The following is a 25,955-nucleotide window of genomic DNA, read 5'->3' as shown; positions in this document are numbered from 1 at the left end:
ACATTTTGCAGCAGTAAATAAGGAAACCATCAACTCTAGGTTACCCAAGGAGGTAGTAAGGAACAACCTATTTTGTTCCCTCTAACAAGGTTATATTTTTATCAGGCTTCTTTGACCTAATAAGAAGGTAGCACCCATAAATGAATTAAAATCAATCAATTCTGGAAGACCAGTTAAAGGCACAGTAATTTGTAGAAGTTATTTTAGCCCAAAATAACCTCTACAAAGTAAACACTATTCAAAGGAGTATCAAATAGGCTTACATGGGTTGGTGGGAGGTAATGCCCATGTTTCACCTGCACAAGTTAAGACAGCTTAACTCACTGACCTTAATCTTTAAGCAGAGTAATTCCTTGTAAACATATGAAGCAAACAATGGGAAAGGGTGTGTGTGCTATCACTGCTAAATGAGTAAATCTTCACTGTTTTTCATAAATACTTTTCTGCACTCCTGCGAAAATCCTGCTCATGAGTGGAGAATTTGTATTTTTATCACTTTGAACATAACTGTGATTATCAGTTATACATAAAAATTGTCTTATCAATTTTATTCTTCACGAAACTAAGACAATACTGTTTTAGAGTGCCACAGTTGTCTTTTGAGGGAGACCTCAACACTTCACCACTGAGTCGAGAAGAGATGGTGGGGGGGCACAAGTTTAAACTCTGTGCAGACGACTATAGGTGTGGAATTTGTGTTTTTTTATGCTTTGATTTGGAACCATTAATTCACCCCGTTTTCCCCATTTAAAATGTATATTGACTCACCTGCTAGCTACATGTGCCACTCTTTGGAGATAGACAAGGAAATAAGATCCTACCCACAAAAAAAAAAAAAAAAAAAGGAAAAAAAGAGAGGCAAATGGACCATCAACTCAAATCAAATCAATCAATCAAAAAACATTTATAAAGCGCGCTACTCACCCATGAGGGTCTCAAGGCGCTAGGGGGAGGGGGTTACTGCTGCTCGAAGAGCCAGGTCTTGAGTTGCCTCCGGAATGCTAGTTGGCCTTTGGTGGTCCTGAGGGTGGTGGGGAGGGAATTCCATGTCTTGGCCGCCAGGTAGAAGGATTTCCCACCTGCCGTGGTGTGGCGGATGCGAGGGACGGCGGCGAGTGCGAGGTTGGCGGAACGAAGTTGACGGGTGGGCGTGTAGAAACTGAGGCGACGGTTGAGGTATTCGGGTCCCTTGTTGTGGAGGGCTGTGTGTGCGTGGGTGAGGAGCCGAAGGTGATCCTTTTGTTGACGGGAAGCCAGTGCGGGTGTCTCAGGTGGGCGGAGATGTGGCTGTTGCGGGGTATGTCGAGGACGAGGCGGGCGGAGGCGTTTTGTATTCGCTGCAGACGTTTCTGGAGTTTAGCGGTGGTTCCTGCGTATAGGGTGTTTCTGTAGTCCAGGCGGCTTGTGACGAGGGCGTGGGTCACTGTCTTTCTGGTGTCGGCGGGGATCCAACTGAAGATCTTTCGGAGCATACGGAGGGTGAGGAAGCAGGAAGATAATACGGCGTTGACTTGTTTGGTCATGGTGAGAAGTGGGTCCAGGATGAATCCGAGGTTGCGTGCGTGGTCTGAGGGGATTGGTGCGGTGCCAAGGGCCATGGGACACCAGGAGTCGTCCCAGGCGGACGGGGTGTTTCCGAGGATGAGGACTTCCGTTTTGTCTGAGTTCAGTTTCAGATGGCTGAGTTTCATCCATTCTGTGAACTCTTTCGTTCCATCTTGCAGGTTGGTCTTGGCGCCGGTGGGGTCCTTGGTGAGGGAAAGTATCAGCTGAGTGTCGTTGGCGTAGGAGGTGATGTTGATGTTGTGTTTGTGTACGATGTCGGCGAGGGGGCTCATGTAGACATTGAAGAGAGTCGGGCTGAGCGAGGAGCCTTGTGGGATGCCACAGATGATCTCGGTGGGGTCTGAGCGGAACGGAGGGAGGTAGACTCTTTGGGAGCGGTTGGAGAGGAAAGAGGTGATCCAGTCCAGGGCCTGTCCTTGGATACCGGTGGAGCGGAGGCGGGATATTAGGGTTCGGTGGCAGACGGTGTCGAAGGCAGCCGAGAGGTCGAGGAGGATGAGGGCGGCTGTTTCTCCGTTGTCCATCAGAGTTCTGATGTCGTCTGTGACTGAGATGAGGGCGGTTTCTGTGCTGTGGTTGGCTCGGAATCCAGACTAAGAGGGGTCGAGTAGGTTGTTGTCTTCAAGGAAGTTGGTAAGTTGCTTGTTGACGGTCTTCTCTATGACTTTGGCAGGTAAGGGGAGGAGCAAGATGGGGCGGAAGTTCTTCAGGTCGCTGGGGTCCACCGTAGGTTTCTTCAGTAGGGCGTTGACTTCAGCGTGTTTCCAGCTCTTGGGGAAGGTGGCAGAAGCAAACGAGCTGTTGATAATGGTCTGGAGATGTGGGCGATGATGTCATCAGCTTTGTTGAAGATGAAGTGTGGGCAGGGGTCCGAGGGGGCACCGAAGTGGATGGAGTTCATGGTAGCTTTGGTCTCTTCCGTGCTGATGTGAGTCCAGGCGTTGAGGGTGATGGCTGGGGTTGTAGGTTCTGTGGTGGCTGGCTGGGTCGGTGATCTTACGATGGAAGAAGGTGGCGAGGGAGTTGCAGAGGTCTTGTGAGGGCGTGATGGCGTTGGCGATTGGATTGGAGAGCTCTTTGACAATGTTGAAGAGTTCTTTGCTGTTGTGAGTGTTCTTGTCCAGTCTGTCTGTGAAGGAAGTTCTTTTGGTGGCGCGGATCAGTTGGTGTTTGCGGGTGGCGTTTTTGAGGGCAGACATGTTTTCTGCGGTGTGGTCCTTGCACCAGGCTTTCTCGAGGGTGGAGACGTTTTTTTGGGATTCCTTGAGGGTGTCTGTGAACCAAAGAGGTTTCCTGGTGTTGGTCTGTCTAGGGGGGGGTGTCTGAGGGGTGCGAGGTTGTCCGCGCAGTTGGTGATCTAATGCGTGAGGCTGAGGGCTGCGTCGTTGGGGGTCGGTGGGTTGGTTGTCGCTGAGAGTGGAGAGAAGCTGTTCTGTGGGGATTTTGTTTCAATGTCTGCGTGGGATGGGTTGTGTGCGGAGGTGGAGAGTCTCGCGTCGGAAGGTGAAGTGGACACATCTGTGGTCGGTCCAGTGTATTACGGAGGAGTGGCTGAAGGATACGTGGTTGCTGGCGGAGAAGAAGATGGGGTCGAGCGTGTGTCCAGCGATGTGGGTGGGGGTGTTCACCAGTTGCTTGAGACCGAGGTTGGTGAGGTTGTCGAGCAGGGCGGTGGTGTTGGGGTCGTTGTTCTGTTCCAGGTGGAAGTTGAGGTCGCGAGGAGGATGTAGTCCGACGAGGCAAGGGCGTGCGGGGAGATGAAGTCAGTGCTAGAGTCGCTGAAGAGGGCGCGTGGTCCAGGGGGTCTGTAGATTAGAGTTCCTCTGAGGGTGGTCCTGGGGTCAGTGTGAATTTGGAAGTGCAGATGTTCGGCGGCGAGGGGGGTGTCTTCGGTGGAGGTGGTGACGTTGATGGAGTCCTTGAAGACGATGGCAATTCCTCCACCGACTTGGTTGGTGCGGTCTCTCCTGGAGATCTTGTAGCCATTGGGGATGGCTATGGCGATGTCAGGGGCCGAAGAGGCGTTCATTCAGGTCTCCGTGATGAAGGCGACGTCCGGTGGAGTCCCGGAGGTTCCATAGTTCAATGGCGTGCTTGTGGACGGAGCGTGCGTTGATCAGGATGCATTTGAGGTGGTTGTTGGACCGTGGGCTGGTGGGCGGGTTGGTTTCGCGGTGGAAGGTGAGTTTGCAGGTGAGGCATGCGAAGGGTCCATGGGTGCGTTTGGGGTTGGCTAGGAAGCAGGTACTGGAGCGCCCCGGGTTGAGGGCGTGGAGGGTGTTGGGGTCATACTGGTGCTGTAGGGTTTGGGAGTGCTGGGGGCCAGGGGTCGTGGCGCTGGGCGCGGTCCAGGCACGGACGGGCGCAGACGGGCTTGCCTTCGGCGCGGCCGTGCAGCGGCCGCCATAAGAGGGAGGGGGCGGGGAGGAGGGGTCAGCTGGGGGTGGGGGGTGAGAGATGAATGGGAGCAGGGGAGGCGGGGCCGAGCAGGAGGTGGCGGCGGGAAAGCGGAGGGTGGGGGGTCAGGTAGAGGGGAGGGGAGAAAAGATAGGGGAGGGGGGATTACAGAGGAGGAGGGGAGTCAGGAAGAACAGAAGAGAAGAGAGAAGAGTCATGAGAGAAGAGCGAAGAGTCAAGAAGAAGAGTCAGGCAGAAGAGGAGAGACCTGAGAAGCAGAGGGGAAGCGTCCAGAAGATGAGGAGGGGCCGCAGAGGAAGAAAAGGAACCCGCAGAGAAAAGTACAGAAGAGGAGAAGAACACGCAGGACGTGGTGCAGAGAAGAAAGAAGAACACAGATGAAGAAGGAAGAAAGAACACGCAGGTCGGGGTGCAGAGAAGAACACAGATGAAGAAAGAAGAAAAGAACACGCAGCAAGTGGGCTGCAGAAGAGGAGCAGAGAGCGAAGGGAAATGGACAGCAGAGGGGCGGAGAGAGGTTGGAGGAGAGAGCGGAAGGCAGAAGACAGAAGTACAGGGAAAGAGAGGTGAGTAGCACGGGGCTGGGCGGGGGGAGTACTTACGGTTTTTAGCAGGTCTTGCTGGGAGGTGTCAGGAGCCTGGGCTGGCGGAGCTGCAGCGGCAGGGGGGAGCGACCTACCCTCGGGTCAAGGGTCACTGAGAGGCACATGGACCGTGGCCGCCACCCATGTTCAACATAACATGTCAAGGGGGCACATTTATTTTTACTGCCTTGGCATATGAAAAATGTTACTTACCCTGTTAGCAGCTATTGTATGTAGGCCTGTAGAATCACACATACTGCTTACATTCAGTATGTGGCGGAGAAATTACAAGTTGTTTCTCGTCTAAGCAGCTTCCGAGTCACTGAATGTGAAACAAGTCTCCCCTTAACATACAACATGCAGTGGCACTGCCTCCATTAGGTTGTTTTTTTCACAGACGGTAAAGGTGAAGAAAAAGTAATTATGTGTGCTCTGTGAGGTGTGGTTAGTGAAATAAACGATGCTGAGTTTTAAAGAACGTGCCATCTTTGAAAATTGCCATCTTCTAGGAAGGAGGTAGGCTGCATGAGAATCTACAGCACTACAAACTAAGAACAGATGCCTTCAGGGTAAGTAATATTTTCTGTTAGCATGTGCAGCTGCAGATAAACATGCTGTACAGTGACTTTAAAGCAATTTCCTTCCAGCAGCAAAATAAAGTTCTGTTTGGCTACCCACAGCATGCATTTGAGCCAATATGTCCACGCAGTAATGGCTTGTGAATGTATGTTTTCTTAACCAGGTGGTTGCCTTACTGGTTATAAGCCAAGGGGATGTTGTCCAAGAATGCCATGTAGCCCCCTTTCTAATTACGGAACAAAAATCTGGCAAGTCTTACGGAAAGACTATCAATATAATACACAAGTGTATGTTTAACATCTGGTGTATGCAATGATCTTCCAGCAAAGGAATCCCATTGTGGGAAGAAAATGTGCAGTTCAGCAATCAGAGTGAAATGGAAAAGTGATAGTACCTTACATGAGTTAGTGGATTGCACATTCTCACTGTACAGGACCCATTCATTCAAGTACAGGGTAGTCCTTTGTTCAAATCCCAATTTTTTTTTATACCTACGGGAACATATAGCCCCCACAAATTAAAGTAACAGACATTCAGATAAATTGAGAGGTTTAAAAAGTGGTCAATTTAGCCAGACAAGAACCAATATTCAGGTTCAACGGCATAGGTGTTCTTGGGGATATGATCTTTTTAAAATCTGCTGTAAATGCTTTGACTACATGAATCCTAAAAAGTGATTAACATTCTTCTTTCTCCATGTATGTTGCTACAGCTGCCAAGTCATGATGTATGGAATTGTATGCTAGCCCTGCTTTCTGAAGATGATAAAAGTAGAAAGTGAAGTCCTGCACTTTCACATTAAATAGTTCTTGGGGATTTTATAGGTAGGAGTGGGCAAAACACTCCACAGCATGTATGTGTTGCAGGGCTACATGTTTCTCGCAAGAGGGAGGAAGGTGTAAGTATCCAAACTAATACCTAGATACCCACATTCCTAAGCTGAGCTATCTGGTTGTATGATTATGCCTTGCTGTTGAGGGAGAGCATCCAGTCTCATCAAAAGCTTCTTGCATTTACTGATGCCAATTTCTAGGGCTGGGGCCACCGGAATGATGGTCAGACACTTGCCTAATTTTCTTCAAATATAGGTTGAATGGTTCATTCTTACAATAGATAAAACACAATTTCTTCTGCTTAGAAGCAAAGAAGCCCAGGTATTTGTAATGGTAAATTATAAAAGAGGTTGAAAAACATGCTTACTGGAAAAATTTGAATGCTTTCACAGTGCCGCCGGTATTCGTAAAAAGTGTACGTAAGTCCTCTTCAGATACTGAAGAGCTGGAAAAAAATACATTAAATTAAACACAAAAACACATGAAAAACCTAATTGGATCACACATACACAAACACGAACAGTATACAAAGTAATTTTAAGCAGGAGTACAAAAAAAAAAACCATTAAGTAACCCATACATTTTGAGACAGACCATTCTGAACCTACAGTTTGCAAATAGTTGAAAATTGTGTTTGCTCATTAATCACACACATCTGTTTAGCAACTGACAATTAGACTAAGGAAAAGTTATTTACAAAGATAGGTCTCCATTTGCTTCTTACGAATAATCATGAATTCTTCCCATATAGATGTAACAGAATCCTCAACGCTGTCATTATATGCAACTCTTCCAGTTTGTCCTTTTTTGGGAGAAAGCTTACATGTGCTGTGGCCGATATGCTGTTAATGCAGCGCTGATTGTGCCACCCACAGAAGCAGCCTTTCAAACTTGTCTCAGGCCTGCCACTGCAGTGCCTCCATGCACAGATTAATGCCACACTGACTTCTATCAGTTGTGTTATTGTAAGATGTGTTCATTAGAAAATATCAAGATGCTACCTTGGTGGTTCAGTATTACTTTTTATCTTGTGGTTCCTTTATCCTCTGCCTACCTGCCTATCCCTCTTCTGACTCTATTGGGATGCCTACTTGTATCCCATACTACATTTTTGGCATCTCTCCCAAAATGGAAAACTACAGAGGAGTTCCTATAAACAATTCAAGTTTTTTACAACACAATTTAAAATCAAACTCCAACTACATAAAAAATACACAAATGTATTTATATTCGAAAATGCTAAATGTAAAGTGCGTGGTGTAAACCCCTCCAATTGTTCACAAAGAATACCACTGTACATTACTGTATGTTACGCTACATTTGAACATCATTCTGGAGATACTCTACACAACTGTGGGTCTTTGCAACAGGTCCAATCCACGTGGCAGCTTGGCTGCGTCAGTTCTGCTCAGGGTCCCCATGCAGCAGAGGAGATGTGTCACTTCCACTGATTCCTTCTAGCAGAGCACCTTAGGCCCACTTCCAAGGGTCCAGGACTGGATTGGCACCACTTGGGAGGGTAGACTCACAGATGGCAGAGTCCAGGTGCAGATGCAGGTTTGTTGGAAGCCTGTTATGTCACAGAGGCTTCAGATCAAGAGTTTAACCGACTAGCCCTTGGAGTCACTCTGGGGTTCTGGGTTCAAGAGAGGCAGGTCCAGTCCTTCTCACTAAGGTATGAGGGCATCAGGGGTCCTTCACAGCAGCAGTCCAGCTGAGGGGCTGTCCTTTCAGCAACACAGCAGTCCTCGTTCCTGGCAGAGTATACACTGGTCCTGAAGTGTACTGAAGAGTTTGTCTCCGAGGTCCTACATTTCTACCCAGTAGTGCCTTTGAAGTTGTGAGAGAAGCTTCTAGATGTATGCTTTTTTTTTTTTTTTTTTAGTGCAGAGATACCCTGTCTTCCCTGCCTGGGCTCCAAATTAGCTACTGGGGACAGGGGCAGGGGCCAGTCCACTAGCCCCTCCCTCACATCCTGCCAGTGATGGCCCAGCCAAGCACACCTAAGCTCCCTTTTGTGTGTGGCTATCAAGGAGGAATACACCAAGCTCACTGTCAATTACTCTCAGTTATGTGACCAAGAGACAGGCTGCAGGCACCAAATGGCTAAGGAAGGAAAATGCCAATTTTATAGATGTGGCATTTTCAGAATTGTAATTTAAAGTCCAACTTCACCATAAGTTCGGATTTTTCATTACAATTCCAAAGATATCAAATATGAACTGGTTACTCGCTCCCATTTGGAAACTACATCTTATAAAAATGTAATAAGGTAACTGCATTTTTAATGGTATGGGAGAGGTAGGCCTTGCAGTAGTGAAAAAGTAATTTTAGAGTTTCACTATCATGACATGTAAAACTTAAAAGTACAAATCCAATGTTTTAGATACACTGCACCCTGCTTTAAGACCTAGTGAGGGCCTATTTTAGTGGTGACATATGTATTAAAAAGGAAAGTTTAGGCTTGAAAAGAGGTTCATTTTCCCACATCGAAATGGCATTTCTGAGACATGTTTAAAGCACCTCTTAAGTTGGTGGAACAATCAGTGCTGCAGGACCACTTGGAGCATTTATTTTACAGGAACTGGACACTTTATTAGGGACTTCTAAGTAAATCAAATATGTCAATTGGGCATAAGCCAATATTACCACGTTTAGAGGCGAGAGCATAAGCACATTAGCACTGGCTAGCAGTGGTAAAGTATGCTGAGTCCTAAAGCCAGCAAAAACTAAGTCAGCAAACAGAACATTAAAGGCAAAAGGTTAGGGTGAAAACTACACCAAGGATGCCAGGTCTAAGACACGTCCCACACAGCTGAAAGAACCCATTGTGAGTTCTCTTCACATAGAGCGAAAAACTTGGAGAGACCATCAGCATTGTCGAGGAAGCTACTTACCTTCTACAACAAATATCAGGTAGAGGCATATTCTAGTTGCAGATTCCTTACCTCAGAATTTCCCCAAGGGGTTAATCTGCATCCAGAGATTTTTCTTCAAGCAGTACCCTTGCACACTGTTAGGTGGCGTCGGTCGATTCCACTTCAGTCTGTGGCATTGTGGTCACTGGCTAGGACTTCACAGGTCGTATATAGAAACCACCCCAGGATGCTGACCTTAGTTTCTTTTCATGATTTCCCACTCTAGAAGCACAGAGCCATGAAGAACACCGACTCTTGTAAACCAGAACTAGGACCCTGAAAGGTAAGTCCCTTGTCCCTAGATAACAGTTCGCTGAGCGAGGAGGACAGGTGGGTCAGTAAGGAATCTGCAACTAAAATGTCTCTATCAGATTATTTGTTACCGAAGGTAAGCAGCTTGTTCACCTGATAGAGACTACTAGTTGCAGACTCCTTACCTTAGAATAGATAACCAAGCAATACCATCCCTGGAGGTGGGTCTGCGAACCAAGATCACACTAGAAGTCCTGCAGGACTGAATGGCCATAGTAGCCGCACCTTCGGAACAGACTATCCAGGCAGTAGTGTTCAGTAAACGTGTGCAAGAACACCCTCATTGCCGTCTGGCAGATGTCCAGGACGGGAACTCTGCATGCTTATGCAGTGGTTGCAGCTGCTGCTCTAGTAGGGGTTGCTTCTTAGTCTCAATGCGTAGCACCTTTTAATGCAGAGAACTACCTGCTTGGAGATGGTTCTCTTCTGCAATGCCCAACCTTTCTTCATACCCACATAGTCCACAAAGAGCTTATAATCCAACGGGAACTCTTTGGTATGAGTAAGATAGAACACCGAGGCTCTTTTTGGGTCCAGACAGTGGAGTCTCTCCTTTTCCTTAGAAGGATGTTGGGGGCGCGTACAAAGCAGGCGAAATGATGGGATGGCCTACATGAAAGGCAGAAAAGAAGCCCTAGTTTAAAGCACCACCTTGTCAGGGTGGATAGAGATAAAAAGTGGCTTTGAAGAAAAAGTCTGCAGCTCACTCAGTCAGCAGGCAGAGGTCATAGCTACAAGGAATACTGTTTTAAGAGTGACCAAACAAAGTGGACAGTTACAAACCGGCTCAAAAGGAGCACACATTAGATGGGTACGAACTAAGTTCAAATCCCACTGGGGCATTATGAACGGAACAGGAGGAAAGAGATAGGTAAGACCCTTAAGAAATCTTCCAACAATGGAGATCAAAACAAAGACGGTTGATGAGGCAATCAGAGGAATGCCAAGATGGCAGACAAACATTTGAGGGTGCCCAGAGCATAGCCCTGCTGGGCCAGAGAAAGGACAAACAAAAGAACCTCAGAAAGAGGGGTGGTCAGGCTTGTCTGTACACAATGTCACAAATTTATTCCATCTACAGGCGTATACCGTTTTGGTGGAGGGATGCCTGGCTGCCAAGATAACATTGCAGACTTCGGGCGGAACGTCAAAAGTTGTCAACTGCAACAGCCCAATCTCCACGCAAGAAGGCAGAGACTGGACAGGTTCGGGTGGAGAACCATCCCCTTCTGCTGCAACAGAAGATCCTCCCGAAGAGGCAGTCTGATTGAAGGATCAATGGCCATGCTCAGGTGAGAAGGATACCATACTCTTCGTGCCCAGTCCGGAGTCACATGAATGACTTGTGCCGGTTGTTCTCAATCTTCTTGAGAACTCTGGGCAGAAGTGGTGTTGGCAGAAAGGCGCACAGGAGGCCTGAGTTCCACTCAAGATGAAAGGCATTGCCGAGCGAGTGCCACCTTCGAAACTTGTGCAAAACAGCTGCCATTGTGTGTTCACAGCAGAAGTGAACACATCTAACCAAAGCTCTCCCCACTGCTGAAAGATGCCTTGCGCCACCTATGGAGGGAGATGCCATTCGCGATCAACCAGGCATTGATGGCAGAGTTTGTCCGCTCTGACAATCAGAGAGCCTGACAGATGTTGAACCACAACAGATATGCCCTGTTCCAGCCATGTCCAGAGGTGGAGAGACTCCTGACAAAGGGTCCATAACCCCACCCCAACCTGTTTGCTGCAGTACCACATGGTGGTGGTGTGCGAACACCTGCACCACTTTTCCTTAGAGAGAGAAAAAATGCCTTCAAGTTTGACTGCCCGAGCTCCAGAAGGTTGATATCTTGGACTTTGCAGGAGACCAGACGCCTTTTCCATGTGGTCGCCCAATCCCATGAGTGACGCATCTGTCACTACAGTTGCATCTGGTTGGGGAAGGGAGAGGGATCTGCCTCTGACCCAACTGCGGTTCGAAAGTCACCACTGCAGAGTCTCAGCAGTACCCTCTGGGATCTAGACCATGTCAGAGAGATTCCCCTGATGCTGTGCTCACTGGAACTTCAGGTCCTACTGCAACGCCTGCATATACCATCTGGCATGAGTCACTAGCAGGATGCCATGAGGCCCAAAAGCCTCAGTCACTCATAGAAATCCAAGATAGAGGCTGAAACATCGGTATCAGTCTGAATATCCTGGACTCATTGCTTGGGAGGGAAGGCCCAAAACTGCATTGTGTCCAGAAAAGCTCTGATGAAAGGGAACATCTAAGAGGGCGTCAGAAGTGACTGTCACAAACAGACCAGATTTGTTAACACAAAACAAAGTTCAAATCAGGCATCCACACCCCAATGCTCTTAATCTAGCGATTTGGCTCCTTAAGTCATAGAATTTGGATACTTAAATCTTCAATCTGAATGTATGGAAGTCATTAAACAAGCATGAAAACCCACTACTAGACAGTGCTACGCAAACAAGTGGAAAAGATGTGTCTACTATTGTCAATCTAAGACCATAGATCCACTTACAGCATCTATACAAGATATTGTATGTTTTTACTTCATTTACAGAAATCAAATTTAGCTTTTTCCTCTATAAAAACACCTTACTGCAATAAAGCTATACATGGAACAGGACCGCTTTTTAATCAGAAACAAAATAACCAAGTACATTCAACAAAGAAACCTCCGCTCAAGATTGGCACCCCGCCTTAGAACACCTCCGTACAAGAAAGAGACTATAGGTGGTACATCCTTTTCCGTTCAAGCAGCCAAACTATGGAATTCATTACCCCTAACTATAAGAGCCACAGATAACTTTCTTGTCTTCAGAAAACTACTCAAGAGTTGGCTTTTTCATTCATAACCACCATATTCAAACAACTATGGACTGCAAATGCCTATGTTGATTAAAAAAAAAAAATCTGATTGTGTATATTCTAGTTATATATAGTTCTTTAGAAAATACGTATTGCTACTATGTCATAAACTACACACACACTTTAAACCTGTTTAAGTATATTTACTCATGGTTTAAATATGTATATGTGTGTGTATATATACATACACATACATACATGGATGTGTGTATATTATTCTATGCTTAACATGTTCATAGGTCATTACATAACTCCTAGATAAGTTGTTATACCAGATACTTATGAATCCCTGCTCTCGTCTTATATCACACTTATCTACCCATCACCACGTCATGTCTATCAAACTATCCTCCATTCCGACTCATCCCAAATCCATTCTACTACTTTCATATCCTAAATAACTCTAAGCTCTTCCCTCCGCTTCCACATCTAACTCACCCAAACCTCACTTTACTACCATGATCTCCCATACAACCCTACTACATTCTACCTCATTTATCTCACGCTGCTACTATGATCTCCCTAACCCCTTCCAGAGACTCTTTCCTCCTCCATCCTCCCTTTACTCATCCCAAGCCTAAATTCTATTAACCATAAACTCCCAATTAACACGTCTGGATTCTTTTCTCCACTACCCTCCGTTAAGCCCGTCAATCTAACTAACAAACTCTCATATCAGCGGCTCAAATTAACTCATAATAATACTAAAACTGTAGTCATATTTCCCTATACTAATCCACTAATTCTTGTTGTGTTCCGGAGTAGCATGCTACTCGCCGAAAAGCGCTTCGCCGCCTCGATAGGGGGGGGGGAGTAAGCACTATATAATGAAAATGTCACTTACCCAGTGTACATCTGTTCGTGGCATCAGTCGCTGTAGATTCGCATGTTTTGCAATAGCTCGCCATCTGGTGTTGGGCCGGAGTGTTACAAGTTGATTTTCTTCGAAGAAGTCTTTCGAGTCACGGGACCGAGTGACTCCTCCTTTTGTCTCCATTGCGCATGGGCGTCGACTCCATCTTCGATTGTTTTTCCCCGCAGAGGGTGAGGTAGGAGTTGAATTGTAGTAATAGTGCCCATGCAATGGAGAGACTAAGTATGTACCTATTTAAGGTTGAGATGATACATATACAAATAGTTGAAGGTAACTTCCAAACTGCTACAGGCTCCCGGGGAGGCGGGTGGGGACATGCGAATCTACAGCGACTGATGCCACGAACAGATGTACACTGGGTAAGTGACATTTTCAGTTCAATGGCATCTGTCGCTGTAGATACGCATGTTTGGCATAGACTAGTAAGCAGTTATCTCCCCAAAAGCGGTGGCTCAGCCTGTAGGAGTGGAAGTAGTTTGAAATAATGTTCTTAATACGGCTTGACCTACTGTGGCTTGTTGTGCGGATAACACATCTACACAGTAGTGCTTGGTGAATGTGTGAGGCGTAGACCATGTGGCTGCCTTACATATTTCTTGCATTGGGATGTTTCCTAGAAAGGCCATGGTAGCACCCTTCTTTCTGGTTGAGTGTGCCCTTGGTGTAATGGGCAGCTGTCGTTTAGCTTTAAGGTAGCAGATTTGGATGCATTTAACTATCCATCTGGCTATACCTTGTTTTGATATTGGGTTTCCTGCATGAGGTTTTTGAAATGCAATAAATAGTTGTTTAGTCTTTCTGATGTTCTTTGTTCTGTCAATGTAATACATTAATGCTCTTTTGACATCTAATGTATGTAGTGCCCTTTCAGCTATGGTATCTGGCTGTGGAAAGAACACTGGAAGTTCCACTGTTTGATTTAGATGGAACGGTGAAATAACCTTTGGCAAAAATTTAGGATTAGTCCTTAGGACGACCTTATTCTTGTGTAGTTGTATAAAAGGTTCTTGTATTGTAAACGCCTGAATCTCGCTTACTCTTCTTAGGGAAGTAATGGCGATGAGAAATGCAACCTTCCAGGTTAGGAACTGTATTTCGCAGGAGTGCATGGGTTCAAAAGGTGGACCCATAAGTCTAGTTAGGACAACATTTAGGTTCCATGAAGGAACAGGTGGTGTTCTTGGTGGTATAATTCTCCTAAGGCCCTCCATGAATGCTTTAATGACTGGTATCTTATATAGGGAAGTTGAATAGGTAGTCTGCAGGTATGCAGATATTGCTGCAAGGTGTATTTTAATGGAAGAGAAAGCCAGGTTAGATTTTTGTAAGTGAAGCAAGTGGCAGCTGTGTAGTGATGAAAGCCGGGTCTGTAGGAGGCGCCTTATACTTTTTTTCCACTCTTGGTGTGATTGCCCTACTTTTGACCGGCTCCTTAAAGATTTCTTTTGCGTGCCGGAGCATACCAGGCTTTGGTAGGAGCTGTGGGTGGAGGAGAGTGTGTTGAATAAAGAGTCATCCTCGACCTGTTCTGAGTGGAGGCTTACATTGTGAAATTGTGCTGCTCTAGCCACCACTTGAGAATACGCAGTGCTGTCCTCTGGTGGAGATGGCTTCGTAGGGTATGCCTCCGGACTGTTATCTGACACTGGGGCGTCGTATAAGTCCCATGCGTCTTGATCTTGGTCACCCTGGCTCATGGTGGTGTGAGCTGGGGAATGTGATGGAGTTTGTGCTGGTGAGACGTTAATCACAGGTGGAGGAGAGGGTGGTGGGGTAACTTTTTTCACCACTTTTGTTTGTGGTGTTTGTTCAGTTTGGAACTCCAATCTTCTCTTTCTTCTAATAGGGGGAAGGGTGCTTATTTTTCCTGTCCCCTGCTGTATGAAAATACGCTTTTGCGTATGGTCTACATCCGTTGAGTGTAGTTCTTCCTCAAACCTATGCTTTTGCATTTGGGAGGTTAGCGAGTGCTCTTCTGTATAAGAGCCTGAAACTGGGTCGGTTGCAGTTTGTTTTGGCACCGAAACCCTGTCTGCATCTTTTTTCGGCTCCGAGGTGACTTTTTTCTTTTTCGGGGCCGAAACCTCTCGGCGTCGATCTTCGGTGCCGCTGTCTCGGCGTCGAGCCGTGTCTACACCGGTATCTCGGTGTCAATGCTTGTCTCCAGCACTTTCTCGGTCCCGAGAAGGCTGCGTGCCGGTGTCTCGACCGGAGTCGGACGATCTCGGCACTGTTTGGGCCTTTTTCGGTGCCGACGGTCGGTCACCGAATTTATGGGTCGAGCCATGGCCTGATGGCAGTGTCGTCCCCTGGGCCTTGTAAATCTTCTTTTGAGTGGTTTTCGACGTCCTACTCACGGTTTGTGTATCGTCGAATCCTTCGGAGTCCGATTCTTGGATCGAAAAGGATCCCTCCTCTTCTTGTTCCTCGAACTCCCGGTGGGCTGTCGGGCGCAGACGCCATCTGAAGTCTTCTGGCTCGACGGTCTCGGAGAGTTTTTCGGGACCGGAACGCACGACAGGCCTCGCAGGTGTCTTCGCTGTGCTCAGGTGACAGGCACAGGTTGCAGACCAAGTGTTGGTCTGTATAGGGGTATTTATTGTGGCATTTGGGACAGAAACGGAACGGGGTCCGTTCCATCGGCGTTCTTCTGCACGCGGTCGGGCCGACCAGGCCCCGACGGGGGATCGAAAAAATTACCCCGAAGGGCACCGGAGCTCTTCGATCTTAGACGCGGTGTTGAATCTAACTACGCCGACCCCGAACGCAACAATACCGACGAAAATCTTCCGAAATTAGCTATATTTCCGTTCCGAAACTCGGAGCGACAGGAACACGTCCGAACCCGATGGCGGAAAAAAACCAATCGAAGATGGAGTCGACGCCCATGCGCAATGGAGACAAAAGGAGGAGTCACTCGGTCCCATGACTCGAAAGACTTCTTCGAAGAAAAACAACTTGTAACACTCCGGCCCAACACCAGATGGCGAGCTATTGCAAAACATGCGTATCTACAGCGACAGATGCCATCGAACATATTATTACGATACAATACAATTTATAGTGAACCCTAGTGAATGTAGGAGGTCTGCTGTAGTCTGAAGGTGGGAGACGACAGTCTGGGGCGAGCTTGTGCCCAACAGCCAGTCGTCAGGGAGGGGAGGGGAGTGATTTTGAGATTGAAACCCCTAACCTGCACAGATGAGTTGTGATCGCGACCATCACTGGGGGGGGGAGAGGGGGGGGGGGGTCAGGTCGTGGGAAGGGACTTGGGGTCACGGGGGATTCTGTTAAGGTCAAAGGGGAGCATAGTGAATTGAAAATGCTCGTGCACTACCATGAACCGCAAGTAATGTCTGTGGACAGGAATAGCGAAGTGAGAGTCCCGCAGGTCCAACGCTACCATCCATTCTCCAGGGCAGATCGAACCTGAGCTACAGTGAGCACCTTTAACTTCTCCTTCCTGATGGCAAAACACAATTTCGGGGATGTGTGTGGTGTCTGGGGTAATGGGGGCAAGGGCGGTGGACTGGCTAGACCGCAGGGTCCCAGATCTACGTGAATGCTGGATAGTGCATCCCCAGACACACACAGGCTGAGCAGTGCGGTGGCTGGCAGGGAATGGACATGGTTGGGTGCCCCTTCTATAGCCACGAAAGGGACAAAAAGTAGACTGAGGGGGCGGAGTGGCAGCAGCGAGGCCAAGAGCTCCCTAAAGTGCTTGAGAGCAGAGTCTGCTTTGCCTCCGAAAAGACGGGTGCCATTAAAGGGTATGTCCATCAGAGTAGACTGAACATCCCCTGAAAAGACAGATGTCCGTAACCAGACGTGGCACGTCAAAGCCACAGTCGAAGAAACACCTCTGCTCACACAGTTGGTAGTATCCAGCCCACATCTGATTGGGAACTTGGTTGGATCTATCCCATTAACAGCCTGGGAGAGAATGGCCCGAGTCTCCTTCAGAACCTGTGACAGCACTTGCGTGACCATGTCCCATAAGATACTGGTTTAATAGCTTAAAAGGCATGCAGTGTTCAAAGACCGCTATGGCAGACTGGAGGAAGAGAACAACTTCTTCCCAAGATGATCCAGCCTCTCTGATTTCCTATCCGGGGGAGCAAAAGGGAACGCGTCATCGGATGTTGAGAGTTGAATGACCAAGCTCTCGGGGGGGGGGGGGGGGGGGGGGCTGTGTCAGGAAACCCAGGTCCGTTAGGTGCAGGCGTATGGTGGCAGACTATTGTCCTATTAACAGGAGCCCCTGTGCTGGGTTTGGCTCAGGTCCCCAGCTGGACACCCGTGAGACTTCACTGAAGGGCAAAAGGTGTTCCAATGTGGAAGTCCCAGGCTGAAGCACCTCAGTCAGGAGGTTGGTCCCGACAGCCACCAAAGGCAGCTCCAGGCCCAAGACCTTGACCGCTCTCTGCACCACCATGGTGTGGGAAGCCCACTCCTCTGTAGCCATGGTAGGGGAAGAAACCATACCAGCATCAAGGGAAGTATTCTGACCGCTGGCTTTGCCTAGTTCCTGAGCCCAGTCCATAGGATCTAATGATGCAGAGACTGGCACTGGGCCTCAATCAGCTTTAGGGACCTCTCTCAAAGACTTTCGATTCATGGACCGGCAGACAGAGAACAACTTTGGGCCGTGGCCGCGCTCCAAACACCACAAAGACAACTGGTGCTGATCCGCAACCAACATCCTGCAGTGACAGGAGTTGTAGCGTGCCAAGGTGGCGCACATATACAACCCTTGAGGTCTTATCTGGCAACCACAACCCCAACTATGGACACAGAGTTGACAGACACCACCTTATGGCACACAAGCGTCCTGCTCGAAGAAAAATCTCCGATCCAGACGGACGCTTGGGGGAAATTCTAAGGTGAGGAATCTGCAACTATAAGTCTATCAGATATTGTCTGTTCCAGGGTGGTGCTTACTGTAAAATCCATTCCCTGTAGGAAGCACCACCTCAACAGTTTGGGATTCTCAACCCTCATCTGCATTAGCCTTCTGATGGGTCTGTGATCTTTCTGAACCCAGAAATGAGTGCCAAACAGGTATGGTCTCAACTTCTACAGTGCCCAGACCACTGCAAAAGAAAACAATTTTCCAGACCCAACCACTAGATGATGGAATAGATGAACATGTGAAACTAGAAAAGGATTAATGCTGTAAAAAGGGTTTTTTAAAGTTTCATTTTTGCCTTTAACATCTGGGGGGAGTAGTTGGGAAGGCGTCTGTGTTTGGTCAGTTAGTGGATGCCTGTACTACTTAACTCAGCGGGGTAGGACGATGATGTAAAACATTTGTGTCCCTGGGAGCAGGCCTATGCCGCCTTGCTACTTGCATATACACTATGGGGAAGAATCTGTCTTTGCCCAGGTTCCTACCAGCACAGTTGTTAATGTCTCACTGAAGGACAAGAGAGATTCCTGGGTCATTTGTATAGAGTTGAGAACTTCAGTAGAACATTAGTTTTGACCCCTTCAGTTGGCCAGATGAGGTCTAAGACTTACACCACCCTCTTGATCACTGTTGAAATTGAAAGGAGTCTTTTTTTGCCATCATAAGTATCACCCTGTTCATCAACAGCATGTGGTGTATAATCTGGTTCTGAGTGGGCCTGGTGCCGGGGGGCCTGTGTGTAGGATTCACTTCGAAGTAAAATAAAATTAAAAAAACATGGATTTGAGTCCAGCGCCTTCAAGGGAAGGCCTGGCAACCGGATATTGACCAGTGGAGTAGATGTCAGTATTGTAGGTGGTGCCAGAGGCAGAGTTGGAGCTGGTCCTGGGGCCAGATCCAAATGAGAGATCGGCTTCAAGTTGAGTAAAGCAGTAGCTGTTGGAGGTAAGTCTATGGTCGGGAACCCAAACTGGCATCCACCTTACATACATCTGGCCCAAAGATGCTCCAGAGACCCAGTCAGGCAGCAAAAACGTATCCACAACCAGGTTAAGCTCATGGAGCTATTGTAGTGACAATCTGTTGTGGATTGGGCTGGATCCAGACAAGAGGAATTGTCGACCAAGCACTGATGCCTACTTTGTTGCCTGGAGTGTCATGCAACACCAAGTGATGGGCAAATGAGACCTGTGCTTGGATATTTAAGACTTGACTGAGCCATGTGACCATGACAGGACACAGGAGTGACTTTGGGAGAGAGAGCCTACCCGCAACTTCGATTCAGAAGTCTTCTATTTCCTAAGTGCGGCAAAGGCAAGCTTGGTCTATTCGTACTGGCAGAACACGAGTGACCCGTGCAGAGGCAGTCATTGTGGGTGTTTGTAACCAACACTGGTCAATTACAGGCATTAACAGGTTTGAAACCTTTTGGGAGGGAAGGGGAGTGACACATGCTGCACATATTGTTTTTTTTTTTTTTTAAACAAAACTCTATCAAGTATGACAGGATTCTAAACCTCCGAATCTGCATAGGCGGCACATTAAGAAAGGAACTGATGTCAGTGCGACTATATAGGAGCAGGACAGATCAGTTGTGGGGACACCACCTACCAGCGCATGAAGGAATTGCTACAAATGTTTACCGATCTAGTCTAATGCCTCCACAAAGTGAGGAATCTGCAGTTGGAAGATCAATCAGAAGGAATGCTCTTGGTGGCTCACAAAAACTGTCAGTTTAAAAACTAAAAGATTTTACAAATAAATTTAACTTGTTACCTTTCACAAACCCTTCTTGAATGAAAATTAAGCAAACCTATGACAATTTAGGAAGAGGCTGCATATCCCATTTAATCAGGGTGCTAGGATTATGTGGCAGTGGAAGTAAATTATGCAGCACACTGCAATACAATTTGTGGCCGTATTACATTACTATTTTGTCATTTTAACATATATCGTGCAGCTCTTCCCTGTCCTCCCAAGGCAACTTTTCCATAAAGTGTTGGACAGAATGTGAAGGGGTGCTGTCACACAGCAAGCAAGGAAGTCGTGCATGCACCCTCCATTTCAGTCACTAAGGTTCTACACATCTTTGTATCCACCGAATCCAAACGTCTGCTTTCCTTATAAGGAAGGACGTTGGAGCAAGGTGCTGTGGCACAAAGCTTCATGGCTGTTGACAGGATCACAGAGTTCAGTTCAAGACCAATGTGAAGGAACTGCGGTTTTTCTCTGGAGGTTTTTTTTTTTTCAGGAGACCGTGGGGAGCAAACTTGACAGGAACACTCAATCGCATTGCTGGTTCAATAAGATCTGGCACAGAGGGAAGAAAAGGACTGGAAGCAGCCTCATGCAATATTATAAACATTGCCGATGTAGACAAAGGTAATTGGAACAGTACCTCACTGAGGGTTATGAAGTTATTTACTACGAATACTTGAGCAACAGACTTCCTTGAAAGAAGGAGAGTAGCCCATTTGGAGCATGAGTAAGCGTTCACTGTTCTCTGAGTGCAAGAACAAAATAGTGTTTAGGACTTCTTCTAGAATGCCAGGGACGCAGAGTGTGAATACCTGAAAACAACCTTTGGCAGATTTCTGCCAGAGGAGCTCTTTAGGCGTGACCTGGGAGAACCTGTTGTAGGAGTGCAGGTGCACAGACCGAGATGGTATTGGAGGAAATCCATGTAAATCTTTAAAGCTACTGAGGTCGACATTGCAAGAAGTACGCCACTTTCTCAGGCAAAGGTCACTTTTTAACATCTCCTCTTTGGGTGAGTCTATGAAGACAGATTGAGGTGGGGTAGTAAGAGCGCCTCTCCTCCTTACTCTTCAGATCGACAAGATTCCTGGTGCCTGCGCCCATCGATCTGCAGCCTATCTGTACACTACCCTGTGTTCTTTTGAACTTTAAAAAGGTTTGTGAAAGATTTTCCTTGTCAATTTTTATGTTAAAGAAGCTGGGCTGCTACAGTCTATACGACTGGAAAAAAAACCCTGCAATCACATCAATTAGAACATTATAGATGCTTACGGAATATTGGATAGATGAAGAGTAGCGGAAGGAGGAAATATATTCAGGAAATTTTTCGAGCCAGGTTTCTTGAAGCGATGCAGAGGGGAATTGGCAAAATCTTTTGTAAGTCCCTGGTCATCAAGACCCTCTCGAGGAAGTTGCACTGTCTGATGCTTGGAGAGAGTTACTCGAATGATCTTCCCATACATTTTTTGACCGTTTAGGTGGCTCATAGCTGTAAGACAAAACAAAATCTTCAGTTTAACAACTGGAATCTGACCACAACACATTATCATTCTCGAACATTTGCTCCAGACACATTACTGCTGGTAACGTCCACTCTTCCTTTTCAAGATTTTCTCTGCCAGGAAGGGAATTTCAGAACAATGTGTCACTTTGCCCACATTGTCATGATGTGATGAAACCATCAGAAGTGCTGAGAGCTGCAAAATACAGTCATATTTTGCAACTTTAAACCTAAACTTCCAGCTCATCTCCATTTAAAGTACATTTTATCCAATTTCAGAACAGACCATGTATCAACTTGCATATATCTAACAGGAGGGAAACAGAATGAGGATAAAACCTAGCTACATCATACCACTTACTTAGTGAGACAAAAGAGAATTTACACAATTGGGCACAACATATATATTTTTTTAATCTGATGCTGAATGGAAATTAATTCCTGTAGTGCACTATAGCAATCTGCTGCCTGTCTGAAATAGTTACACTGCAATCAAATAGATTGCAGGGTGAACTAAAATATGACAGAATCTTGCCTGTTGGTTATGAGGCTACAACATACATACCCTACCACAGAGGTTTCATCATTGAACAATAAACCAATATTCATCATGAATGGTGTGTCCCAATGGAGGCTTATTTCCTTCTCAATATTAAGAAAATGAGTTACTTACCTATAACAGCAGTTCTCCAGTGTTGGTATCTTTCATAGATTCTAATGCTTGAATCCCTCCAGTGGAAGTGTGAGTCTCAATACCATAATTAAGCAGTCCGTATCATTACCATAGGCCCTAATGGCAATGACCAGTCACTATAACAGCTTATCCATTGTCTTTTCTAAAACAGAACCAAACTTGAATTATGACCAATCAGGTGACAGCACCCTGTAGAACACTCCCAAGAGAGGCTGCATTCCTCACAATATAATGCACAAGTGGAAGAACGTCATTAGAGCTACAAGGGGATTCTCTTGGGTGGGGGGGGGGGGGGAGGGAGGGAGGAGGGAGAATAAGGGTGGGTCGGAAGTAACTATGAAAGGTACCAATACTAGAGAATGAAAATGTCACTTACCCAGTGTACATCTGTTCGTGGCATCAGTCGCTGTAGATTCGCATGTTTTGCATAGCTCGCCATCTGGTGTTGGGCCGGAGTGTTACAAGTTGTTTTTCTTCGAAGAAGTCTTTCGAGTCACGGGACCGAGTGACTCCTCCTTTTGTCTCCATTGCGCATGGGCGTCGACTCCATCTTCGATTGTTTTTCCCCACAGAGGGTGAGGTAGGAGTTGAATTGTAGTAATAGTGCCCATGCAATGGAGTGACTAAGTATGTACCTATTTAAGGTTGAGATGATACATATACAAATAGTTGAAGGGAACTTCCAAACTGCTACAGGCTCCCGGGGAGGCGGGTGGGCACATGCGAATCTACAGCGACTGATGCCACGAACAGATGTACACTGGGTAAGTGACATTTTCAGTTCGATGGCATCTGTCGCTGTAGATACGCATGTTTTGCATAGACTAGTAAGCAGTTATCTCCCCAAAAGCGGTGGCTCAGCCTGTAGGAGTGGAAGTAGTTTGAAATAATGTTCTTAATACGGCTTGACCTACTGTGGCTTGTTGTGCGGATAACACGTCTACACAGTAGTGCTTGGTGAATGTGTGAGGCGTAGACCATGTGGCTGCCTTACATATTTCTTGCATTGGGATGTTTCCTAGAAAGGCCATGGTAGCACCTTTCTTTCTGGTTGAGTGTGCCCTTGGTGTAATGGGCAGCTGTCGTTTAGCTTTAAGGTAGCAGATTTGGATGCATTTAACTATCCATCTGGCTATACCTTGTTTTGATATTGGGTTTCCTGCATGAGGTTTTTGAAATGCAATAAATAGTTGTTTAGTCTTTCTAATGTTCTTTGTTCTGTCAATGTAATACATTAATGCTCTTTTGACATCTAATGTATGTAGTGCCCTTTCAGCTACGGTATCTGGTTGTGGAAAGAACACTGGAAGTTCCACTGTTTGATTTAGATGGAACGGTGAAATAACCTTTGGCAAAAATTTAGGATTAGTCCTTAGGACGACCTTATTCTTGTGTAGTTGTATAAAAGGTTCTTGTATTGTAAACGCCTGAATCTCGCTTACTCTTCTTAGGGAAGTAATGGCGCTGAGAAATGCAACCTTCCAGGTTAGGAACTGTATTTCGCAGGAGTGCATGGGTTCAAAAGGTGGACCCATAAGTCTAGTTAGGACAACATTTAGGTTCCATGAAGGAACAGGTGGTGTTCTTGGTGGTATAATTCTCCTAAGGCCCTCCATGAATGCTTTAATGACTGGTATCTTATATAGGGAAGTTGAATAGGTAGTCTGCAGGTATGCAGATATTGCTGCAAGGTGTATTTTAATGGAAGAGAAAGCCAGGTTAGATTTTTGTAAGTGAAGCAAGTAACCCACTACATGTTCTGGAGTTGTGTGTAATGGTTGTATTTGATTAATATGGCAGTAGCAAACAAACCTCTTCCATTTACTTGCATAGCAGTGCCTGGTGGATGGCCTTCTGGCTTGCTTTATAACTTCCATACATTCTTGGGTAAGTTGTAAGTGCCCGAATTCTAGGATTTCAGGAGCCAGATTGCTAGATTCAGCGATGCTGGATCTGGGTGTCTGATCTTTTGGTTGTGTTGTGTCAACAGATCTGGCCTGTTGGGCAATTTGATGTGGGGTACTACTGATAGGTCTAGCAGCGTTGTGTACCAAGGTTGCCTTGCCCAAGTTGGTGCTATTAATATGAGTTTGAGTTTGTTTTGACTGAGTTTGTTTACCAGGTAAGGAAGGAGAGGGAGAGGAGGAAAAGCGTAAGCAAATATCCCTGACCAGTTCATCCATAGGGCATTGCCTTGGGACTGTTTGTGTGGGTATCTGGATGCGAAGTTTTGGCATTTTGCGTTCTCCTTCGTCGCAAACAAGTCTATTTGAGGTGTTCCCCAGAGTTTGAAATAGGTGTTCAGAATTTGGGGGTGAATTTCCCATTCGTGGACCTGTTGGTGATCTCGAGAGAGATTGTCTGCGAGTTGATTTTGGATCCCTGGTATAAATTGTGCTATTAGGCGAATTTGGTTGTGAATTGCCCAACGCCAAATTTTTTGTGCTAGCAGGCTTAACTGCGTGGAGTGCGTCCCCCCTTGCTTGTTTAGATAATACATTGTTGTCATGTTGTCTGTCTTGACGAGAATGTATTTGTGAACTATTATTGGTTGGAAAGCTTTTAGTGCTTGAAAAACTGCTAGAAGTTCTAGGTGATTTATATGCAGTTTTGTTTGATGTACGTTCCATTGTCCTTGTATGCTGTGTTGATCGAGGTGTGCTCCCCACCCTGTCATGGAAGCATCTGTTGTTATTACGTATTGTGGCACTGGGTCTTGGAAAGGCTGCCCTTTGTTTAAATTTATGTTGTTCCACCACAGAAGCGAGAGGTAAGTTTGGCGGTCTATTCACACCAGATCTAGAAAATGACCCTGTGCTTGAGACCACTGTGATGCTAGGCACTGTTGTAAGGGCCTCATGTGCAGTCTTGCGTTTGGGACAATGGCTATGCATGAAGACATCATGCCTAGGAGTTGTAATATCATCTTTGCTTGTATCTTTTGTGTTGGATACATGCGTTGTATGATGGTGTTGAAATTTTGAATTCTTTGGGGACTTGGAGTGGCTACTCCTTTTGTTGTGTCTACTATGGCTCCTAGGTATTGTTGTACCTTGCACGGCAGAATGTTGGATTTCGTGAAGTTGACGGTGAACCCTAGTTTGAAGAGGGTTTGTATGATCTGATTTGTGTGATTTGAGCACTCTATTAACGAATGGGCCTTGATTAGCCAGTCGTCTAGATATGGGAACACATGTATTTGCTGCCTTCTGATGTGTGCAGCGACTACTGCTAGACATTTGGTAAAGACTCTTGGTGCGGTTGTTAATCCGAAAGGCAGTACCTTGAATTGGTAATGTATTCCTTTGAATACAAACCTTAGGTATTTCCTGTGCGATGGGTGTATTGGTATATGGAAATACGCGTCCTTGAGGTCTAAAGTTGTCATGTAGTTTTAGCAATGGTAATACTTCTTGTAGTGTGACCATGTGAAAGTGGTCTGATTTGATGAATGTGTTCACTATTCTGAGGTCTAGGATTGGTCTCAGCGTTTTGTCCTTCTTTGGTATCAGAAAGTACAGTGAGTAAACTCCTGTGTTTATTTGTGTGTTTGGCACTAATTTGATTGCATTCTTTTGCAATAGTGCCTGCACTTCTATCTCCAGGAGATTGGAATGATGTTTTGTCAAATTTTGTGCTTTTGGTGGTATGTTTGGAGGGAATTGTAGAAATTCTATGCAATAACCATGTTGGATAATTGCTAGAACCCAAGTGTCTGTAGTGATTTCCTCCCATGCTTTGTAATAATGACTTATTCTTCCCCCCACTGGTGTTGTGTGGAGGGGGTGAGTGACATGCGAGTCACTGCTTAGTAGTAGGGGTTTTGGGGCTTTGAAATTTTCCTCTATTCCTAGGGAATTGCCCTCCTCTATATTGTCCCCGAAAACCTCCTCTGTACTGTCCCTGGTAACTGGACGGTGTTGCCTGTGAGGTGCTGGCTTGTGTGCTCTGACCCCGAAACCCCCCTCTAAAGGGTGTTTTACGGAATGTGCTGTAATTCCCTCTGCTCTGCGGGGAGTAGAGTGCGCCCATGGCTTTAGCAGTGTCCGTGTCTTTTTTGAGTTTCTCAATCGCTGTGTCCACTTCTGGACCGAACAGTTCTTTTTCGTTAAAAGGCATATTGAGAACTGCTTGCTG

The 25,955-nt window shown here is 46.3% G+C and overlaps 1 protein-coding gene across 2 annotated transcripts in view; it reads right to left on the bottom strand.

Moving 5' to 3' along the window:
• The window catches only part of PTBP2 (polypyrimidine tract binding protein 2), a 135,413-nt gene that overhangs the window by 2,337 nt on the left and 107,121 nt on the right, over window positions 1-25,955 (bottom strand). For both annotated transcript variants that reach the window (XM_069232134.1, XM_069232135.1), the window contains exons 12-13: window positions 20,896-21,112; window positions 6,348-6,425 (exon numbers count right to left, since the gene is read on the bottom strand). In XM_069232134.1, coding sequence (XP_069088235.1) covers window positions 6,348-6,425; window positions 20,896-21,112 — 295 coding nt within the window. The remainder of the gene's footprint in view (window positions 1-6,347; window positions 6,426-20,895; window positions 21,113-25,955) is intronic.

This window comes from Pleurodeles waltl, chromosome 4_2, assembly GCF_031143425.1.
Source record: "Pleurodeles waltl isolate 20211129_DDA chromosome 4_2, aPleWal1.hap1.20221129, whole genome shotgun sequence".
Taxonomy (NCBI): Eukaryota; Metazoa; Chordata; class Amphibia; order Caudata; family Salamandridae; genus Pleurodeles; species Pleurodeles waltl.
The sequence above is the reverse complement of the archived record's forward strand: the minus strand, read 5'-3'. Positions and strand labels throughout refer to the sequence as shown.